The sequence below is a fragment of the Protopterus annectens genome, chromosome 2.part0 (genome assembly GCF_019279795.1).
Source record: "Protopterus annectens isolate FY-2018-M chromosome 2.part0, PAN1.0, whole genome shotgun sequence".
Lineage (NCBI taxonomy): Eukaryota > Metazoa > Chordata > Ceratodontiformes > Protopteridae > Protopterus > Protopterus annectens.
The window spans coordinates 1,244,787,448-1,244,811,536 of record NC_056728.1 but is presented as its reverse complement, the minus strand read 5'-3'; the positions used below and the strand labels follow the sequence as shown (position 1 = coordinate 1,244,811,536).

The following is a 24,089-nucleotide window of genomic DNA, read 5'->3' as shown; positions in this document are numbered from 1 at the left end:
GAGGCCGTCACAGTAGCAATATTGGATCTTGAGATACAATAGTGGAATCTATTTAACCACCTCCATATCAGATGTCAGAATGGCACTGTGTTTCACAGACAACTCTGGCTTGTTGTCTGAAGAGTATGACTGCTGTTACAAAGCTATTACTTAGCATATGCAGTGGTATATGACCAATTATTTAGTTAAAACTGCAGCTGTTCAAAATCCTATCTCTGTCTTGATGTAGCCTACCCTATTGTAATTAGCTGTACACATTCAGTTACTTTCTGTAGTCTGACAATGGTTTGAAATCACCACCAGCCCTTGAATTTTTGTCATTAACATGCTCATTTAAGTTTCTATCAGGCCTTCCTCATTAGTAAGCATCAAATCTAAAATAGTCTCTTTCCTGGCAGCAGACAGTATTTTAGATTTGATGCTTACTAAAATACTGTCTGTCCTAGTAACAGTCTTAATTTTCTGTTCAAACCTTCCTACTAGGGATGCCAGAAAACATACAGTATGTACACTACATTGTACATGTTATCAGCTGGGGTTAGCAAATACAGTAAAAAAACTTTTTTTTTTATTTTTAATACTTTTGTGTTATTAAGTCTTCTTACTCAGCCTCTCTCAAAAATGTATACTGCCCAAGTTGGTTTGTCAGTAACTTTTGATCAGCTACATATTGGAAATATTTTGAATAATTCCCTTCACCTCTTGATTTCTTCTTGCAGGTATTTGCCACTTCTGTAATGATGGTTTAAGTCCCCTCAATAGGATTCTCTTTAATATTCTTCATTCCATGATTCCATTATTAAGCAATTTATCATTTCTTTCATAAAACGTAAGTGGGCTTTATACTGTAGCTGTCTCCCATGAGCACTTGCCCCTGCCCTTTAATCAAAGAACAAGAAAGTGTTGACTACAGACCTCCAACTGTGAAAATCAAAATTCACTGTAACACTTACAAACATTTTCCTCTCAGTAAAACGTTATTATATGATCTGGACCCAGATGGCTTAATATTTGTACTGGAACAATTCCTAATGGTATTAACTCTGCTGCAAGCTTTGCGTGATGTACAATTGTAACACGTGACTTGTGGAAAGTGGAATCTGAGTCATTCATAACTAAGATAAGATATAGTCATGGCACTTTAAAAAGCCTGACGAACAAAATGTATTCTGTCCTTTGCTGTCTTGAAATTTTTCTTCTTAATCAAAACAGTATGAAATCATTTAAGAGACCGCTAAATAATATTCTGCATTTATGGGTACAAGCAGTTATGAATTTCAGTAAACCATGGCTGCCTGACTAATATATATGGGGCAAAATTTGCTGTAGGGTATTTTGTCTGCTGATCAGGGGTGTCCTTTGGGCACAGGCTACGTATTTTTCAGTCTAGACATAGAGAAGAAAGCTGAAAGATATATTTACAGAAAAAAGAACATCTGATGTAGAACAAAAGGCTAATTTATAATATGGTTACATAAGTCATTACAGGTCTGTAAACATGTTTTCTTACATAAAGAAGTCATAACTCTTTGACAACTACTAAATTCAGAAACTCAAACTAATATGATGCGAAGTACTGGTAATTAACATAAGTAAGTTTTGCAGAGTTTATACAGAATTAGAAAACATTACATTGTTACACATCTGGACCAATAATAAAAAGTCAAGAGATATTTATCTAGTTGTTTGCTTAGTTGTTTTGTTTGCCAGCTAAATAATCATGTGTAATTACCCTTTTTAGGCATGAGCAAGGCCAAAGGCATAATCACATATGAAATACATACATTGACAAAAGAGGTGTACAATTTTTGCAATATGCTAATGTTTAAATTTATGTTGCACTTAGCATATGCCAAGATTTCTAAATAACACTGTCTTAGATAGCAGGTATTATAAACCTGGTTGAATTTTGATGAATATCATATTCATAGATGGTACATATAGTACTATACAGAATTTTCAGCCTCCAGTGTCTATTATAAAGGAAAATAATTATATAAATATCACTACACTACACAAATATCTGTTAGTTATTGAATCTTGATTAACATTTGATGTATAGATACACCAATAGTTCAGGTTGGCAACATTGATGGTTTACAACAGGTATATATGAATTTGTAGGCAACTCAGATGGAAGTTTCACAAGACAGTGGAAATAGAGAGGGTACTAAAGCAGATTTTTAAATGACAATACAGAATCCACAAATGCACATTATGGTTATTTATTTTCTTCTCTAGGTCCAATTAACAAGGAAGATTTATTGAGTACACAAATGGAACTGGTTACTAAACTGGAAAAATTTCTCCTGTATGAAATGAAGATATATTTTAATATTGTTACCCTGAAGAAATATCTAGAACTATACTTAACACCACAAGGTCTAAAGAGGTTTTAAGATACCGTTAGCTCCATTTGATATGAGTGACGAAAACTGGCTTTTTGTTATGTAAACCAGCTGTATGTCAGTGCACTTCAGAATGGATTCAGATTTTCCTTATATGAGATACATTTCAGCAAAAAGGTTTACAAATGAAATACATTCTCTCCTCACTAATCTCAAAAATGAGCTACAAACTGTGATGTTTACCCATACCAGGCATTCAAATTAATAAGAAAGTTAAAGAAAAGTTAAAGAACTTGAAAAAAAAAAGAAGTGAAGCAAAGTAGAAGGAAACTCAAAAGATTATTCATAAAATGGGCATTTACATGGCAAAAGTTCAGCCAATGGGAGAAAGAGTTTGAGAGAAGGCGATCAACACCAAACCTCTTCTATGTAGTAATACCTGCTAGATCATCTTCTTCCTGAAATTCTTCACATGGAGCTATTCCACTAACCATTATGCCAGTTTTGGAAATATAGAATAATGGATAAGGATGTAATATATTAAGCATTTACAGTCTTTCTTTAACTGAACTTTCTATAATAAACTTGGGACTCACATTCATTCCTTCTGCTTTACCTCGGGAGCTCTTTTGCAAACTATAGTTGCTTTATTTTATGATAACACTGTTTCTACCATAGTGACTAATATTTCTTCATTATTTAATAAATTGTTGAAAAGTGTGGAGACTGGAGAGTAAGGAGTCATTTGCCTGTTGTGATAAATTATTGTTTGATATGTATTTTTTGCTGGATACCAATTGCATGAAGTGGCAAGCAATTTTGTTCTCCTATTTACACCAGTGAAATGATTAAAGCATTCTCATCTATGATTAATAATTAATTTGATTATTTTTTAAAATGCTTTATAAACAGGTTATTGATTTTAACTTGGATAAAAACATGATTGGCCTTAATGAAACTGTGAAAGAATAGTCAGTTATAAAGCAAGTAGACCAAAGTGGGAAAGTTATAGTTATGAACATTACATAATATTATACAATGTCTATGGGCCACCTTACTGGCAGTACCACTTATGAACCAGCGAATATGGAAGTTTACAATAAAGCAGTTAAACATTATTATGAAATTATTATTAAAGGTTGCAGGTTGGTTTACTTTTTGGAAAACAACATTGAAAAATGTTATGCAATTTTGTGTCTCAAATGTCCTCTTTTTACTTTCTTATCAATTTGCATTAATTGTTTTATGGCTGCCCCCCCCCCCCCCCCGGTAGACTGATTGTTTCCACTTAGGGTACTTTACATGAAAATGAGAGTAAAACCATAATCCACTGCTAAGTAAATCAGTCCAAAGACTTCAGTCTTACACTAGGACATCTGTTATTTTTTGCAGAATATTTCAGGAGTTCAGTACTAACATGATATGTCTGGGATTACAGTCAATGTGACTGGTTTGCAAACTAGTATACAACATCTGTCTATGTCCCTTAATTAGGATTTATCATTATTGAGCTATATGCAGTTATTACTCTTTAGTCTTCTGAGCCTTGGGGGGGGGGTCGTCTTGTATTCTGACTAATACTTCTAAAAACAGACTTGGACCTGCGCTAACATCAGATCCCTGAAAGGTAGAGTTTCAGATAAGGAAGATCGTTTTTATAATCTTTATAAATAATTTGCCAGTCACAAAGTTGAGGTCTTAATCAACCACTGTGTTATGACTGGGAAGTGATCACTCTGGGTGTTTGGTAATATCTTAACATTTGTACACCTATGAGTCTGTTTGTGAATACTAGGTCATGTATGATCCCATGCAGGTTATATGAATTAGGCCTGATTTGGTCTTTTACCTTCTGGATTAGATAATCATTATACAGAACTTTTTCTAGACATTTAATATTTTTTTTTTATCTCAGTTCAGGTTGAAATCTTCCAAGAGTAAGAAATAGTAGTTAGGAAAATAATAAAAAAGAACACCCTAATCGGTGACCTGAATGATTTGCTAAAGTACAGAGGGAGGGAGAAAGGATGGAAAGTACATAGGTGACCCCTATGTATAATTTAGTGTGAGTGCCAAATAAAATCCAGTTAGTAATGGCTATCACCAGGGGAAGAGATATTTCTTTTTAACAGGCACGCCTGATATTTGTTTTTAATAAGTAGAAGGACTCCACCTCCCTTTTTAAACCCTGTCTGTTGCTGGTACTGAAATATAAACTCAAAGACAGATTTTGTATTTTAGCTAGGATTCAGTTATGACTAATACTTTGGGATTGCTATGTGCTGCCCATGCCTCCAACAAGACCCACTTGTTATTTATACCATTGCAGTTCATGACTGCTTAGTAGAAATCTCAGTAATCTATATGTCTGAGCTTATCACTCTATTGTGTTAGCTGTTCTGATAGCTACTTCAGCTAAAACCTCCATGTGGCTTCAAGTTAGGATTTACATCCTTGGTTCAGATTTTTTTTTTCTTTTTTTTTTGATCTTGAGTAGAGGCCATAAGTGGTGTGTTTCCTTAGTATTCTGATGGAGGCATAGATCATAAGTATAAGTTTTGGCGCATACAGTTTGAAGAGCACTAGACCACCATTATAATCCTTGTCTAAGGATTGTACTCAAGTCTACAAATGTTTATCTCACCATATTTTGGAGTCTTTGGAGATCCAGATAAATTGAGCTAAACTAGATGATCAATATATCAAGTGCCTACATTAGTGTAGTTTAAATGGCATAGCATATAGATTTATTAGATGATGGAAAGATGCAACATTCAAGTTTGTAAAACAACAGAATAATTTTTATGTAAGTCTAGAAAGCCACAGATCTAACAGTAGTCATCTTGCAAGTCGGCAATAAAATGTTTTGGCGGGAGAAGCAGGGAGGTCAATGAAGGGTACAGTGTGGTGAACAGGGTGATGTGAAGGGAGCAAGTGAAAACAGGCTTAGACAAAAAAAAGACGGCGGTGTTAGGTGTATGGTTATGTCTGTTTGGAGAGGGTAGGTAGGGTGAGCAAAAGGATGAACAGAACATGGAAGAATGGAGTGGAAGAAGCGAATGGCCAGGAGGTAGAGAGGAAGAGTAAGAAGATGCTGTGTTATTTATAGAAAATAAAAATGTAAGGGGTAGAAAGGAAGGAAAGGATGAAATCAGAAGTATCTGAGAGGGTATGAGTGATTTAATCATATGAGACGTGCTGTGGCTGAAGGCATAGTGATAGTATGTAGCGAGGACTGGACTAGGTAATAATATAGATTGATGAGAATAAAGCAATAGAATGATTATGGTTTTATACATAAGCAGATATTATAGGTTCATAGGTTCATACTAGGCTATCTGCCCTAGGGCATTTATAAGCCTAGCCAGAATGTGTTTGGCTTTCGCCACCCATTTTAAATTTATTTTGCTATGCCCTTTTTCGAGGTTAGTATACTGTGCCTCTGTCTAACAGTGACACAGAAGTGATACCCGGGGTAAACCTACGATCTCCCATCCACTCATCAAGATTCCTCTTGAAGAGAGTCAATGAGGGACTCTGCCTAACCTGGACTGGGATTTTATTCCAGAGTGAAGGGAGCCTCTGGGTTATGAATCTGTCCCTCCAGCATGTCCTATTTATTTCAGTGCTGAGGTTCAAGTCTCTCGAGCATGTGGCTTGATGGGATTTGGATTTTCTGAGGTGCAGCATGTCCATTAATTCCGGGTTGGACATGGCTTTATACATCAGGCACAGATCCCCTCTGAGCAGGCGGTATGCCACTGAGTAGAGCTGGAGTTTCTTTAACCGGGCAGCATATGGCATCTGTTTGAGCCCTTTGATCCTCTTGGTGAGGTACTTTTGGGGTCTTTCCAGTTGCTACAGGTGTCTGGTAAGGTACATCCCAAAAGGGGCATTGTACTCAATTATGGGCCTGATGAGGGATGAGTAAAGAGGCATGATGACCTCCCCTGATCTAAATGTGAATCCCTTCATGATTAGGTGGGCTATATAAAATGTTTTTCTAACCACTTTGGCCACGTGGTTGTCAAATGAGAGATTGCTATCAACTTGGGTCCCCAGGTCCCTAATTACTTCTTCTGTACTTAATGGATTACCACCTATGTGGTAATTTGTGGGCACTTTGTTTTTGCCAAAGGGGATGACTATACACTTTTTGGTGTTTAGCTTGAGGCCATGGCTCTGGCACCAGTTATCTGTTTCTATGAGGCCCTTTTGGAGGATGCTTGTGTCAGCTGGAGAGTCGATTATGGCACCCAATTTGCAGTCATTTGCGAAATTGGTCAGCCACGGTCCTTCCGTGTTGGCCTGTACCTCCGAGAAATATATACCAAACAAGAGAGGTCCCAGGACTGAGCCTTGTGGGACGCCACTTGTAACTGGTTTGGAGTCTGACATGGCTCCAGAAATTCTAACCATGTGGGTTCTGTCCTTGAGCCAGTTTGCAACCCATCTAGTGACATAGGGGTTTATATTTAAGCTGGTGAGCTTATCTATAATGCCCGAGTGGGGTATTGTATCGAAGGATTTTACGAGGTCCAGGTAGGCTGTGTGGACCACCTTCCCCTCGTCAATGGCTTTGGTGACTGTTTCAAAGAAATCGACCAGGTTTAAGAGGCAGGATCTGCCCTTAACAAAGCCGAACTGGGTAGGATCCAGTGTCTGTAGGTCCCCAATATCTTTATTTATGAGGTCCATGATGATCCTTTCCATAGCTTTGCAGACCAAGCTAGTCAGGCTTATGGGGCGATAGTTTCCAGGATCCGTTGAGGCACCACCTTTGTGGAGAGGGACCACTGTTGCTATACACCACTCTTTGGGTAGATATCCTGTAGTAAGGCTGAGATTGAACAGTAGTTTTATGTTTGGGTTTAGCTCTTCTTGGAGTTCATGTAGGACGCAACCCGAGACACCGTCTGGTCCCATTGATGCTGTGTTTTTTGCTTTGGAGAGGGCAGCTCTTACCTGAGCATCTGAGATGTCAGGGGGGCAGCACTCTGCTGGGATAGATATTTGCCCTTTTGGTGGGGAGGGGGGGGTTTGCGCTGAACCTGTCAGCTAGCATGTTGGCAATGTCTGTGGGTTCGGTGTATTTTTTGTCATTTCGGACTAATTCTGAGCATATCTGGGAATTCCCACCCAGGTTACTAACATAATTAAAAAAGCCTTGTGATTATCCTTAGTGTCCTGTGCAATTTTTCTCTTGAAGCTGGCTTTAGACGATTTTATGAGTGCCCGTAGTTTTTTGCTAATACTGATCAGAGATGTTTTCCCTTTTTGGGATTTTGCTCTATCATGTAGTAGCTTCCTCCTTCTATTGTATAGTATGTTTATGGCTGGGGTCCACCAGACAGGACGTCTGCCTTTGGAGGATTGGGTCTTGGTTTTATCTGGGATTGCATGATCCATGCATTCCTGAAGGTGTTCATAGAATGCGTTTATAAAGGATTCTGCGGTCTGGACCGTATTTTCCACAGGCCCGGGGGCTTTGAAGGATTCCACCTCGGTTTTGAGGAATGTTAAATTTGCTTTAGAGAAGTTTTTCACTGTGGTTTTCTGGGCAGGGGGTGGGGTCGGGATGTGAATACCCAGTGAGATTAGTTTATGGTCTGATCTTACCAGTGAGGGATACACTTCTGGTCTGGAGCATAAAGTCCCCATGTTGGTGATGATCAGGTCCAGTATGTTTTCCCCTCTTGTGGGAGTGGTAACAAGTTGTTCCATAGCATTTGAGTTTATAAATTCTAGGAACCTTTGGGCTAGGGTGTTGGAGCTAGAGTAATGCTCCCAGTCTATGTTTGGGTAGTTGAAGTCGCCCAACATAATGGTGTTTGGAGAGACCTTCATATTTTCCAGTGTTCTCAGGAAGGCCGAGTGGGGTTCCTGGGTTTGGGAGGGTGGTCTGTAGCAGGCTATAAACTGGAAGGCAGTTTTACCCACTGTTAGTTGCACATGGATAGTCTCTGATGCTTCGTGCTGTGCCACCAACCTGGAGGTGTGGGTATCTTTGACAAATATTGATACTCCCCCTCCTTTTGTGGTTCGGTCCAAGTTCGGGGCCGAAAAGCATGGTATGAGGTATAACCTGGTAGTGCTGGGGTGCTCTCGGGAGCCTTGAACCAGGTTTCTGTTACTGCACAGATATCGATGTTCTCCATGCTAAGGAGAGTTTTGAGTGCGTGCATCTTGAGGTTTAGACTTCTGGCATTGAGTAGCATTACTCTTAGTTTCTTATCCCTTGTGATACCTATGGAGGTGGGTTTGTCTTTTGAGCCTTGCCTAAAAAAGGCACTATGGGGGTAGCAAGAGCCTTTGCCAATATCCAAAAGCCCAGGGGTGACAGGTGCAAGCCGTCCCTAGCGAAGCATCGTGGCTTGTCGAGCATGTCATCCCAGGCTTTTATAGATGGTTAAAGATACCGCCTGCTGGGGACATATAATGTGAATTTTGGGGACTTGTAGTTGTTTTCTTCTACAATTTTCTGTTTCTTTTCTCAATAGCATTGAATGGCACAGGGAAAAAAGAAGATTTGAAAACCACAGAATCAAGAACATTAAAGCAGCAAATAGAGAAAATAACAAATCACTAATATATTCACTATGTATTTGTATAATAATACTTTTTCAGATTGTTAAAATATAGATAACCCATGCCTATTTTGTAGTCATATAGTAATAGATCTGAATGTAAATAAATAGTGCAAAACTTGCCAGCTGGCATGGGAGATACAAAGAAGTAGCCCAGTGACAATGTTGAAGAACTTACTGAATTTGCAGCAATGTGATGGCATTTGGATGCTTTGTCTCTTCTATTTTTGAGTAAAACAAAATATCTCATCATCTGAGGGCATACTTCTGAAATAAAACCCATATCACAACAAAATTAAAAAAGAATTAGTGAACTTTTTAAACCATGGTATGCTGCTCTTTAGTTTTGGCTGACTCTACTGCTGCAAAATGGTGAAGCAATGAAAGATTAGAATTAGCAATGTGTATCACTTTCATGCACTTATTTATTTTACTTATTTATTTATTTGTAGTTGGTTTACCGGGACAGTCCATTGGGCAAAAAAGAACCTGTTTTTAATGGAGTCCTGGGGAGAAAAGCTCCAAATACAAGCAAAGATTACAGTCATGGTTTTAGGTTACATTAAGTACAAATACTACAGAATAGTAGAAAACAACTACATTAGAAAGAACATTTTAAACGAAATAAAAAAGCATTGCATTTTAGAGAACATTGCATTTTAAAGGTATATTTTCTGAAGGAAATAATACAATTTATAGATTCTAAGTCGCTTGTTGTGCATAACTTAGCACATGCTAGAGCAAGCTGTAAGAATTAGAGAATGAAGTGAAGTAGATGTTGCCAGTGTAAAGAGGAAAAGGGATTATGTGGGGTGGGAGCAGGAACATTCCCACAGGGATATTAGATGTGAGTGAAGTGATTTTTTGAATAACAAGTGATTTGTGGTGATGCGGATGGATGGTGGTAGTGAGTTCCAGAGGCGTTCAAGGGCATAGGATAGGAGATTATTACCTGGGGGATGAGTTGGTTTATACAATTCTATTAGGTTTTGGTTGTTAGAGCTAAGTAGTCTATCTGGGGCGTGCATTTTAAAGGTAGAGGAGAGGAAGGGACAGGGGGAGGGGTTGAAGATGAGTTTGTGAGCAAGAGTGAGTTGTGTGTAGGTGAGATGATTGGATAGTTCTAACCAACTTAGTTTGTGGAGGGATACACAGTGGTGAGTGGAAGACTTTTGGCTGCTGTCAAACTTGGCAATTTTCTTATAGCAAGCGGAGAGTTGTGTCTTAAGAGAGGACTGTAGGTTAGTTAGGAATGGGGCACCATAGAGGAGAGAAGGGATGAGAAATGTGGTAGAGCAGGTAAATTTAGTGGAAGGGGTGAGGCAGCGATTTTGGCAGTAGAGCATGCCAAGTTATTGGTGCTTTTTTTAATATTTAGTTGTAGGTGGGAGTTGAATTTGAGCTGGTTGTCAATGAGGATCCCTAGTAGTTTGGCCTCAGATACCAATACGAGAGATGTGTTGTTGTGGCAGGAGATGGAGAATGTGCTTATATTGATGGAGGCGGCTTTAGAGGGGTAAATACCATTAGCTTGGTTTTTGAAGCATTGAGTGCTAGGTGATTTTCTTTCATTCACTGTTCTGTGGTTGGGAATGCATCTTGGGTAAGCTTTAGGAGTGTGGGGATGGAGGTGGCAGAACAGATTATAGTTGAATTGTCTGTGTATTGGATAAGATTTGTGTAAGGGATGAAGCGGTGAAAGTCATTTATAAATATATTGAAGAGAAGGGGACCCAGGATGGATCCCTGGGGAACATTGGTGGAGGTGTTAATGAATGAGGAGGTGGCTTTGTTCCATTTTACTGCTTGTTGTCTGTTGGAAAGGTAGTTGTTGAACCAGTTTATAGAGGAGGGGGATAGGTTTAGTTTAGAGAGTTTAGCAAGAAGAAGACTGTGAGAGATGGTGTCAAAGGCCTTAGAGAGGTCAAGTAGGAGGATAGGTACAATGCTGCCAGAGTCCCATGCTTTATTTACAATTTCAAGTAAAGAAAGCAGGGTGGTCATAGTGCTGTGTCCGGGTCTAAATCCATGTTGTGTGGGAGTTAATAGGTGATTGTCAATAAGATAGGGTAGGAGTTGTAGATGGATGCACTTTTCTAGAATTTTGGAGATGGGAGATAGGATGGCGATAGGACAGAAATTAGAGATATGTTATTGTTGTCTCCTTTATGTAAGGGTATGATAAAAGCCTTTTTCCAAATCTGGGGTACAAGACCTTCTTGGAAAGAGCGACTGACTAGAATACTGATGGGAAAGGCAATGGCTTCTGTGGCTATGCTTAGATAGTATGAGGGAATGTTATCAGGGGCATTTGAACATGGTTTCAGTTTCTGGAGTAGTTTTTTTATGGTAGATGTGGGTATGGGGTTTACTGAGAAAGGTAGGGGCTGAGAAGAGAGGGTGACAGAGAGTGGTGATGATGGGGAAGATATGAAAGGAGATGCAGAAGTAGAGGGTGAAGTATTGTTAAAGAAGGGTGGAGGAGAAGTGCAGTGTGTAGTGTTTGGAAAGGATAAGGTTAGTTTGGAAATGGAGTCGATGAAAAAGGAGTTAAGTTGTGTGGCTAGATCTATGTCTAGTGCATTAGGGTCAATGCTGGGGTTTACTATTTTGCCGGGATTAAGGAGGGTGGAGATACCTTTCCAAATTTTTTGTGGGTTTGTTTTATTGTTGTTTTGCAGCAAGGAGAAGTAATTCTGTCGGTCTGCAGTGATAAACTTTTTGACTTTGTTACGGAGTGTTTTGTATTCATTAACTGTGGAGGGAGACTTGTTTTTCTGGTGATGTGCCCAGGCTTTATCTCTAAGGTACATGATAACTAGCGTGTTTTTGGTTAGCCAAGGGGCAGTTTTGATTTTTATTCTTTTTGATTTTATGGGGGCATGGCAATCTAAGAGGTTTAAGAAAGTTGAGTTGAAGTAGGCAACTGCATTTTCCAGGGGTAGAGTTTTTAGAGGGTTCCAGTTTATTAATTTTAGGGAGTTAAAAAAGGTATCTGGGTTGAAGTTTTTTAGATTGCGAGTAGTGATATAGTTGTGAGTTAGATGTAAGGGTGAAGGAAGTCGGTGTGTGAAAGTGGGGAGGTGGTCACTGAGAGAATCAGGAAGGGTGCCACTGTTATAGAAATTTTGAGGGTGGGAGACTATGATCCAGTCTGGGGTGCTGCCACTGGAGAAGTTTTTTGAGGGCCTAGTTACGGAGTTGATTAGCTGAGAGAAATTATAGTGTTTTATATTTAGTGGATTTGTGGGAGACTGAATGGAGGACCAATTAATATTCATGTTTCCCAAAAATTATTGTTTCATTGTTAATGTTGGTCGAATGCCATGAAAGGATGTCTTTGAGTATTGAAATATTGTCACCAGGGGGATGTAAAGAGAGGCTATACATATGTATTTGTGTTTATTTACTTGAAGTAATGCTAGGAGTAATTCAGCATTAGTGAAGTGGGGAGTAGGTTTGTTATAGTGAGTAACTGACAAGGAGGATGAGTATAGGAGAGCTACTCCTCCCCCTTTTTTGTAGGTTCTATCTTTTCTGATGATAGAATAGTTGGGTGGCGCTATTTCAGAGTATTTTATGTGAGGTTTTAACCACATTTCAGAGATGGACAGGATGTCAGGTTTATTGTGTACAAGCCAGGCATGGAGGTTGGGGATTTTGTTGGCTATGCTTTGGGCATTTAGAGAAGCTAATAGGATGGATTTAGATATGAAGAGGGAGGTGTGAGGGCCTGGGTTGGGGTGTATATCTCCAGATAGCAGGATGGTAGTTAGACGTTGGATTAGGCTGGAGAGGTATTTGGACTGCTTAGAATCTAGGTTGAGCTTTGTTAGAATTGTGAGGGTTTTGATGGTTAGAGAGGGGGTAGATTGGTTGTGTTGAGCAATAAGTTTATAGGGAAAAAGTGGATAATTATTTATGGGATATAGGCTGGGGGATATAGAGATAAGTGAGTCTGAGAGTGGTGAGTTAAGTTGGTTGGTTGTGTGAAAAGATGGTGAGTGGTTAGTGGAAATGAGCTGGGTGAGGTAGTGGATATAGGATAAGTTGAGAAGTAATAGTAGTTGAATAGAGGATATAGGTATTGAAAGCATGATTGACTGGAGCTGCTAAGAGTGGGTGTATGGTAGCTGAACAAAAAGTAGGAGCAGGTTGAACAGTAGAATTGTTGGAGAGATGGGAGAGGTGAGTGATAATTGGTAAGAGAGGAAGTAGGTGTGGCTATGTGGGTATAAATGTAGAGGTCATATGGGGTGGGTGAGATTTGGGGGCAGGGAGGGGAGCGCAGTGGGCAGAACACCCCCAGTCGAGGTGAGCAGGGAAAAAGTATCAGTTGAAGCAGGTAATAACTGCACTCAGTAACTGAACAGCAGGCCCCTAGAGAAAAACGAACAGTAATCATGTTCAAAAGAGGAGGAGGGGGACAATAATGGAACTTTGCTGCCACCTACTGGCAGACATACTAATGACATTTGTGCATGCATTTTATTTCAAAGCACTCCTTCCATGGTATTAATAAATTCTGTACAGATTCATTTGTTGGAGAGTGCTCTGCTTTGTCTGCTTATTTCACTTACACTCCACCTTTCCTCTGTCATGCAGGTCCATGCCCTTTTGGAAGAGCTCGTGGAACAGGTTATGGATGATTACCTGAGAAGAGTTCCAGAAGGAATGGATCCCTCTGCTGCTGAGTATCCTTCCCTCCTGCTGAAATGCTTTTGATGTTAATACATGGGTGCACTATCTACAAAAATTAATACATCTGGGAATTTGTAGTAGCAGTGTGGTCATGTGACACTTGACTTCCTAGAAGAAGTTGATGAGTACAGGAAGCCATCTGTAGAATGTCAGATGTTGCTATTGAAATGCAGGATATTGAGATTCGGAACTTATAATACACCATTTAATTAAAAATCTTTCTTGAATATTTGCAAAATATAGAAATATACTATTTTTCAAGTATTCGAAAGAGCTGCAACAGGTGTTAGGAAATCTACAAATGTAAAATATCCATTTAAGAAGACTAATAATGTAGATGTCCCTTACAAGTGCATTATCACAACCATTTTACTCTTGTTCAGTCCTTTCTGTTCCATCACTTGGAACCTTTACTTTTATTTTGTGTTCCTGCAGATCAGATCTAAGTTTTTTTTATTCATCAGTTTCCACTGAGGTGGTCCATCAACTGAGTGAGACAACAGACAATACTATATCTCGCAGCAGCTCTCCAGCTGAGCATACATGTTGTGCTTATGAATGTGTACATACAAGTCAAAAGGAACTCCAACAGCTCTGTTTAACATTAAAATATGTACCTGCTACCTAAGTGGTTTGCATATAGTTTGCTCTTTAAGTCACACTCAGGCATTTTCACCCTACATTTACAAACAGCTGTGCTCAAGCACAAATAGGAAATCAAAAGCAAAGTGAATCAGAAAGGAAAGTAACTATTTCCAAAGTGTTTTGTTTGTTTGTTAAAGTACATGACAATTAAATAATTTTGGTGTAAGAGTTTTAAGTTAGCACCAGACCCTTAAATGTTTAATTAGGCCATACACTACTGAATAAAGTGCAGTTTGTTAGCATAGATTGCAGCGTGGAAGTTAAATAAACAAACTGGATATTTTTGGCTTCACTTCTATTGGTGAGTACATGGATTGTAACGCCATTAAATCTGAAAATATAAAAATATAAAGGCTCTATAAAAGAGCATCTGGGATAACACAAAAGCATCATCAAGGAATTTAACACAGACTGCAGAGTTATTAGTTTATTAAATGTTGACAATGATCAGGTATTACAGGTGAAGACAGATTATGTGTTGCCTATTTTCCTTATAAGGTTTTTATTTAATATTGTGATATATTTTTTAATCTAAAGGTGAATTTTACTATGAGAAAGTAAGTCTACTTCTATTTACTGAAAGGCCAGAATACTGACAACCAGAATGCTGAGATGAAAATCATGAAACACGGAATCATGAATCAAGTAAGTATGCACAGGGCAAGTGAATACTTGTCCAATGGGGGGACAATGCTGTTTCTCTACTATAGAGCGATCTTGGAGTTGGTATATATAGTTGGTAGGGTGGGAGGTGGGTTTTAGGTGGTGCATTGTTAGTTACTCTTGTTTTGGCCTGTGCATACTTACCTGATTCGTTATTCCGTGTTTCGTGAATTTAATTTCAGCGTTGTGATCATCAGTATTTTGGCTTTTTGGTAAACAGACATAGACCCGTGAACGTTTCTTATTTTATATTATACTGTGCCATTAATAATTGCCTTTTGATAATACAGTGAGTACTCTTCATCCAGTCAGTCAGATTATTTTAGTTTCTGTATTGCATATTAGTGATTGTACCACCCAGATATGTAAAATATTACATATACACACACACACATACAATATGAGCATAAGCCACAGCCAATTTATTGATTAAAGAGACTTCAATAGCTATTTACAGTGTGTGACATTGCATTAACCCTGAGGAAGCTGGCATCTGCTTGAAAAATCAAGTATTTTTTAACTAGATGTTAAAGCATTATGATCCCTGTCAATCAAAATGGATTTAGATGTAGACTCAAATGACTTAGATCTAATGAATTTCAAATTTGCAGAGTTTCTGGGGCACTATGACAAAGAGAATCTGACAGTGAGATAAATAAATGCACTCTAATATAATTATGCTACATGTAATCATCAATTATATATGCTTGTTTAATATGTGTTGCCATAGCTTCCCTGGCCAGTGTATCCACTAATGCCCAAGTGATGATCAGTTATTATTCTGTATGTATGGAGATAAAAGTACTTCACTTATCATTAAATGCTTACTAACTGGTTATATTGATAGTAACCATAATTCACTTCTCCTACTTGTAAAGTTACTCTCAGACTTGTCCCTGAAAATTCATACTGTCCTTTTTTAGAAAGGTATTTAGGGATCATTGACTGTAAGATTCAGTATTAGGTACAGAAGAAGGTATTTGATTCCACTGACAATTTGTCTGAGTGATGGCTTTACCATTTTAATAACTGAAAGGTATGAAGTTTGAATTTCTTTGCCTACAGTTCTTATATTTAGGATACACTGAGGTTGTGTTTTAAAATGGATTTATAGTTCCAGGCTATGCAGAACTACTTGGACTTTAATGCTGGCTTCCTACAGTAATGTCATTTTAGTTGGAATTACATTGATTCTTTAGGTTTGCAAAGACATCAGAATTAATTGCAGATATTTAGGTACGGGGGCACAGTGAAGAAAGTGATTTTGGATAAAGCCACATGAATTAGTTGTGTTTGCATCACTGTAACCATGAATAAATTAGACAAAGTGTCATTGTGAGAGATGATTTTCCATCCCCAAAGGTGCAGTGCCCTTATTGCTGTTTATATTAGTAGAAGTGTGGCTGGTTGAAGTTTAATGTATATTAAGGTCCTTATTGCTGTTTATATTAGTAGACGTGTGGGGCTGGGGGTTGCAGTTTTCTGTGTGGATGGGCATTTGTCCCCATTAATGAAACACTCTTTCTATCTATCTCTTTTAATCTTTTGATTTTGATAAATCTCATGCAACAAAGGGCTTAGACAAACTTATTAGCTTTCAATCTATTGCTCAGCGATGTGAGATTCCAGCTAATCTTTTTTCAGAAAACTGCAACCCCCAGCCCCACACGTCTACTAATATAAACAGCAATAAGGACTGCAACACATAGACCTCACAGTCAGAGTGTCAAACAGTCACAGCCCTTAAGGCCAAACAAAATGCCAGACACACTAGTCATTGGTGACTCCATAGTCAGACACACTGACGTCCCGCTCACCAGACTGAGTAAGGAGAAGGTCACAGTAAGCTGCCTGTCGGGCGCTAGAATCCGCCACATAACGCAAGCACTCAGGTCTCTCAACAGCAGGTACAAATACGACTCAGTCATTGTCCACGCTGGTGTAAACGACCTGAGACGTACCTCCTTGGACTACATGAAAAGAGACATCGAGGAGCTCTCTGATTATGTAGCCCAGGCAGGTATGACCCTGACCTTGAGCAGTATCCTACCTTCACCAAGAATGATGCCACAATACAGAGATAAGATGATCAGCTTTAACAATTGGCTTAAACACTGGTGTCATTCAAAGGGGATCCAGTGTCTGTCTGCCTGGGATGACATGCTGGACAAGCCACGCTGCTTCAAGGGACGGCTTGCACCTGTCACCCTGGGATTCCGGATATTGGCAAAGGCTCTTGCCACCCCATAGTGCCTTTTTTAGGCAAGGCTCAAATTCTAAACCTACCACCCTAGAACACAAAAAAGGAAAAAAACTAAGGGTAATGCTGCTCAATGCCAGAAGTCTGAATCTCAAAATGCACGCACTCGAGGCCCTTCTCAGTATGGAGAACATCGATGTCTGTGCTGTGACAGAAACCTGGTTCAAGGCTCCTGAGAGCACCCCAGCACTATCAGGTTTTACCTCATATCATGCGTTCCGGCCCCAAAATCTGGACAATACCAAGAAAGGAGGGGGCGTATCCATATTCATCAAGGACTCCCACACCTCAAGACTGGTTGCAACGCACGATGCATCGGAGACCATCCAGGTGCAATTAACCATAGGCAAGACTGCTCTGCAAATTGTAGCATGTTACAGGCCACCCTCACAAACTCAGGAACCTCACATGGCCTTCCTGAAAACACTAGAGGGGATAAATGTATCACCAAACACCATCATACTAGGTGACTTCAACTACCCTAATATAGACTGGGAACACTATTCAAGCCCAAACACCCTAGCCCAAAAGTTCCTGGAATTCATAAACTCAAATGCCATGGAACAACTAGTTACCATCCCCACAAGAGGAGATAACATACTTGACCTCATCATCACGAACATGGGAGCACAATGTTCAACACCGGAAGTATACCCCTCACTGGTGAGATCAGATCACAAACTAATCTCGCTGGAGGTCCTCATCCCACCCGCACCTGAAATAAAAAGACCACAGTAAAGAACTTCTCGAAAGCCGACTTCACACTTCTAAAGACTAGTGTGGTCTCCTTTAAGGCCCCGAGCCGTGGAAAACAGTACACATGCCGCTGAATCACTTACAAATGCCTTCTACCAGCACCTGCAGGACTGCATGGATAAGGCAATCCCAAGCAAAACAAAGACTCTCTGTACCAAAGGCAAGCGTCCAGTCTGGTGGACCCCAGCCATAAACAAACTCTACAACAAAAGGAGGAAGCTACTACAAGATAGAGCAAAATCCTTAAAAGGTAAGACACCCTTGATCACTATAAGTAAAAACTAAGAGCTCTCATAAAATCATCCAAAGCAAATTTTGAGAGAAAAATAGCTAAAGACTCAAAAGACAATCATAAGGCCTTCTTTAGCTATGTTAGAAACCTGGGAGGAAACTCCCAGATATGCTCAGAACTAGTTCAAAATGATGTGAAGATTACTGATCCTACGGACATTGCCAACATACTGGCTGACAGGTTCAGTGCAAACTTCTCCCCTCCCCAAAAGGAGAGATATCTATACCAAATGATTGCAGCCCCCAAACATCTCCAACGCCCAAGTGAGAACTGCTCTCTCCAAAGCAAAAACACAGCATCCATGGGACCTGATGGTGTCCCCGGCTGTGTGCTCCACGAACTCAATGAGGAATTAAACCCACAGCTAGGACAGCTGTTTAATCAGAGCCTTACCTCTGGATACGTACCCAGGAGTGGCGCACTGCAACTGTGGTCCCACTTCACAAAGGCGGTGCCTCCACCGACCCTGGAAATTACCGCCCATTAGCTTGACAAGCCTTATCTGCAAAGCCATGGAGAGGATCATAATGGACCTCATAAATAAAGACATAGGGAATTTGCAGACTTTGGATCCAACCCAGTTTGGCTTTGTCAAAGGCAGATCATGCCTTTTAAACTTGGTTGACTTTTTCGAAACAGTCACCAAAGCCATTGATGAGGGAAAGGCAGTCCATACAGCCTACCTCGATCTGGCGAAGGCCTTCGATACAATACCCCACTCGGGTATCATTGAAAAACTCATCAGCTTAAATATTAACCCATACATCACAAGATGGGTTGCAAACTGGCTGAGTGACAGAACCCACAGGGTCAGAGTTGCTGGCGCCATGTCAGACTCAAAGCCTGTCACAAGTAGTGTCCCACAGGGCTCAGTCCTAGGCCCACTCTTGTTTGGCATCTACTTCTCCGAAGTACAAGCAAACACAGGAGGGTTATGGCTGACAAAGTTTGCAGATGACTGCAAACTGGGCGCCATAGTAGAAAACACATCTGACACAGATATCCTTCAGAAGGGTCTCACAGAAACGGATAACTGGTGCCAGAGCCATGGCCTAAAGTTAAATGCCAAAAAATGCATAGTCATACCCTTCGGGAAAAACAAGGTTACCCCTAGCTACCAAATAGGTGGCAATCCACTGAGCACAGAAGAAGTTATCAGGGACCTGGGGACCCAGGTTGATAGTAGTCTGTCATTCGACACCCATGTAGCTAAAGTAGTTAGGAAGACCTTCTACATTGCCCACCTTATCATGAAGGGATTCTCATCTAGATCAAGGGAGGTCATTGTCTCCTCTACTCATCACTCATCAGACCAATGATTGAGTACAATGCCCCATTCGAATGTATCTGACCCGACACTTGCAGCAGCTGGAGAGGCCACAAAAGTTCCTCACCAAAAGGATAAAGGGTCTCAAAAATCTGTCCTATGCTGCCCGACTGAAAGAACTCCAGCTCTATTCAGTCGCTACCGCTTGCTCAGAGGTGACCTTTGCCTAACATACAAGGCCATGTCAAACCCAGATTTGATGAATATGCTTCACCTCAAAAATCTAGATCCATCAGAGCCACAAGGGCGGAGACTTAAACCTCGACACGGCTATTAATAGGACGTGCTGGAGGGATAGATTCATCACCCAAAGACTCCCTATGCTGTGGAACAAAATCCCGGTATATGTGAGGCAGAGCACCTCGCTGGCCTTGTTCAAGAGAAATCTTGACCAATGGATGGGAGATCGCAGATATACCCCAGGGATTACCTCAGTGTCACTGCTCGACAGAGGCACAGCAAAATAATGGGTATAGTTCCCCAAACTAAAGGGGTGGCGTAAGCCACAAAACTATGGGCTAGGCTTGTAAATGCCCTTGGGCAGATAGCCTAGTATGAACCTATGAACCTATAATATAAACATTTTAGTGAGTAGTGATTTACTCATTTCTTAATAGAACAAAAATACAAATTTCTTCCAGAAAGAAGAGAACATTATTATGTACAATCTGTCAGAGTAAGCATGGAATCATTAATCAGAAAAAAAGAAGTTATATCTTACCATAATGCTCCATCTGTGTTGTTGATCTTCATCCATTCATCACTGATGGGTTGTCTGTTCTGTCCTTGGAACCGAGCCAACCTTATACCATGCTCGCTCCAGCCAAAAACTCTTGAGCTAAGCTTTTACCCATAGTACCCTTCTCCCTGTTACCTCAGATAGAGTTTGCCCATTATTAGTAAAGCAGAGGCAGTTTCTGCGTAAGTACCCTATTTCAGTACTTGGACCCAAAGTATCCCACAAGGAGGAGGAAGGAGGGTGGGACGTGATGAAAGGATCGAACGTTAAGGTAAGACATAACTTCTTTATCTGATGTTGTTAATCTTCTTTTCATTCATCACTGATGGGACAGAGTCCCCAGCTACCTTGTGTCACTTGGGGGGAGCTATGGAAGAATATTCCTGAGCACCATTGAGCCAAATGAAGCTCTTTCCCTGGAGACCAGATAAATTGGTAATGAGTGATAAAGGTATGAGGTGCAGCCCATGTAGCTGCTGCACAGATATCATCCAAAGAAGCTCTTGAGTGAAAAGCCACAGAAATAGCTATTGATCTAGTGGAGTGAGCTTTGATTTTCTGTGTAATAGGTTCTTTCTCATGATGGTAGATGAAGAGTATACAGACTGAGACATTTAGAAAGGGTTACCTTAGAAACTGACTTTCCCATCTTAGGACCAGAAAAAGAAACAAATAGCTGCTCAGATTTGCGCAATGCATTTGTCCTATCCAGATAGAATCTCAACTGTCTGTGTATGTCTAACGAATGTAGACAGTGCTCTCCTTTATTTGAAAAATTCGGGAAAAAAACTGGTAGGTCAATAGTCTGGTTAATGGAGAAGTCCGAAATCACTTTAGGGCAAAAGGAAGGATTTGTCCAGAGTGATACTCTGTCCTTGTGGAAAATCAAACAGGGACATTTTATGCATAGAGCATGGAGTTCTGAAATTCGCCTAGCTGATGTGATGGCCACCAAAAAAAGAGATTTCCATGATAGAAATTTGATGTCACAAGTTGCAACAGGTTCAAAGGGAGGTTGCGTCAAAGATTGTAGGACTAGTGTAAGGTTCCATGGTTCTACAGGTTGTCTGATCGGGGATCTAATGTGCAAGACTCCTTTCAGAAATGTTTTACACAGATGATGTGAGATCAAGGCAGAATTTCAAAAAACATTATGAAAGTTTGAAATGGCAGCTAGGTGGACTCATATAGTGGAAGCTGCAGCACCGTCTGCGAAAAAAATTTGACAAGTAATCCAGTATTGGCATAACTGGGGCTGTGTATGGATCTAGTTTTCTCTCCTTAGACCAAATCAAAAATCTCTTCCATTTATCCATGTAAAGTTTCCTGGTGGATGATTTGTGAGAGGCCAGAATAATATCACGTACTGGGGAGGAAAGAATGTTCTGCCTGGTGATCAGAAGTGGAGAAACCAAGCTGTCAGCTTGAGACTGGTTAAGTTTGGTAAGCTCAACCCTTGGGGGTGAGAAATCAGATCTGGAATTGGATCCAGCATCCACAGTCGACATAATAGGTGAGGCCGAAGAAAAGGGAACCATACTTGTTGAAGCTAGTAGGGGGCTATGAGGATCACTTTGCTTCTCAACCGAAGAGCTTTCTTCAAGAATTGGGGAATCAGAGGAATGGGGAGGTAAGCATACAGAAGTCCCGTGGGCCAATAGTGGATTAGAGCATCCCTCGGGACTCCCTCTGTAAGGGGATTAGGGCAAAGTAGTTGCTGCATTTGTGGTTGGATGGGGAGGCAAATAGGGTGCAGCAATATTTATGGATTGAGAGACCACTCCTGAGGCAGGAGAATACATCTGCTGAGCTCATCCACAATCATGTTGGCATCCCCGGAAATATACATGGCTATCAAAAATCAGTTGGAAGCTATAGCCCATTGCCAAATCCTCATGGCCTCTCAACATACAGGGTAGAACTTGGTTCCTCCTTGTTTGTTGATATACAAGACTACTGATATGTTGTCTGATTGAATGACAATTGTCCTGGAAGGAAGGACAGACTGGAATGCTTGCAATGCTAGAAGCACTGCCCTCAGTTCGAGGACATTGATATTCAGATTGGCCTCCATTGCAGACCATGTGCCTTGGAATGTCATTCCCTGACAATGCCCCCCCACCCTTTCAGGGAAGCATCTGTGGTCACAGTGGCTCTGGTCTGTGGAGAATGGAAGGGGCAGCTCCAAAGTTCTGTCCCTGGCCTCATCCACCACATTAGGTCCTGTTTGCAATGATTTGTTATTTGAATCTGGAAGGACAAAGGATGCTGATTTGGGTACCACTGAGATAGTAGAAGCCATTGAAGGAGTCTCATGTGAAGTTTCGCAAGAGGTACCACTGGTATAGAAGCTGCCATAGAACCTAGGATCTGAAAGACCTCTCGTGCTGACACTTAGTTTTGACAGAGTATCACCTGGAGTTGGAGCCTTAGCCTTTGTAATCAGTAATCTGGAAGAGAGATCAAGTAGGAGTGGTTTTTGAATACTGCTCATCTGAAATGTATGGATTGGGTTGGCATCAGGTTGGATTTCTCCCAAATTATGGATATTCCCAGAAGGTTTACCAGAGAGAGGATGTATTTCAGGGCTGTTACCAGCAGATGTTTGGTGGGGGCGGTGAGGAGCCAATCATCTAAATATGGAAACACCCAGAATCCTTGCATTCTCAACTGAGCTGTCACTACTGCCATGCATTTGGTGAACACTCTGGGGGCTGTAGAGAGTCCTAAGGGCAGAGCATGGAATTGGTAGTGATTGGCTCCCAGCCGGAAGTGAAGTAGCCTTCTGGAGTGCTTGTCCATTTTGATGTAGTAATACGCATCCTGAAGGTCCATTGAGCACATCCAATCACCTTCCCCCAAAAAAGGGAGAATGGACTAAACCATGACCATGTGGAATTTAATTTTTATGATGAACTTGTTTAAATTGCTGAGATCCAAAACCAGTCTCCAGTTCCCAGTCTTTTTGGCACCAGAAAGAATCGCGAGTAAAATCCAGATCTGCACTAGTCTGGAGGGACTGCTTGAATTACTCTTTTTTGACATAGCCTTTTTATCTCTAGGGCTGCTTCTTCCCTTTGACTGGGTAGAACATTGGGACTTCGGCTTGATGGCTTTGGGTAAGAATCAAATGGAATGTGGTTACCGCTGGGTATTATCCTCTCTACCCAAGAATCGGTGGTTATTGATTGCCAGGCAGTGTGGTGCAGAGAGAAACATCTCCCGACTGTTTCCAGAGGAAAACAATTGGGCTGCTCCTCAGGAATGCTGATAGGACTGTCCAAAGAATGAGTCTCTGGGTCCCTGGTTACATGGGCCCCCTCTGCCTTGGTAGGGGTGTCTTCCAGGACCTTGAGACTTCTTGTGCCACAACTTTCCACTCCTCTGATTCCTGGAGAAGGAACGCTGGGGGGGGGTGGAAAAGCATACACCTGCAGCAGACAGAGTCTTACCATCCTTCTCACACCTGGCTAGAGTGTCCTTCACTTTTGGGTCAAACAGGGCAGATGCTTCGACTGGAGCATTCAGGAAGGAAGACTTAAAGGGGTCCATGAAATCACACAGGGGCATCCAGGCATGATGTCTCATAACTACCCCTGAACCCGCAGCTCTTGCTGCCCCTTCAGTTGCATGGGATGGTAATCTCATGGACAAGTTTGATATCAATTCCAGGGTCATGAGCTGCAAGGCAACTTTGTCACTCACTTTGTCAGATACATGTCCTGATAGAGTTCCAGAGAGTGCAGAGATCAAGTCTCTCTGGAGCCTCAT

At 40.7% G+C, this 24,089-nt stretch overlaps 1 protein-coding gene across 1 annotated transcript in view; it reads left to right on the top strand.

The window, feature by feature from the left end:
• Positions 1-24,089, top strand: part of LOC122793427 — a 236,431-nt gene that overhangs the window by 124,876 nt on the left and 87,466 nt on the right. The window contains exon 6 of the mRNA XM_044061420.1: positions 13,541-13,629. Within this exon, the coding sequence (XP_043917355.1) occupies positions 13,541-13,629 (89 nt within the window). The remainder of the gene's footprint in view (positions 1-13,540; positions 13,630-24,089) is intronic.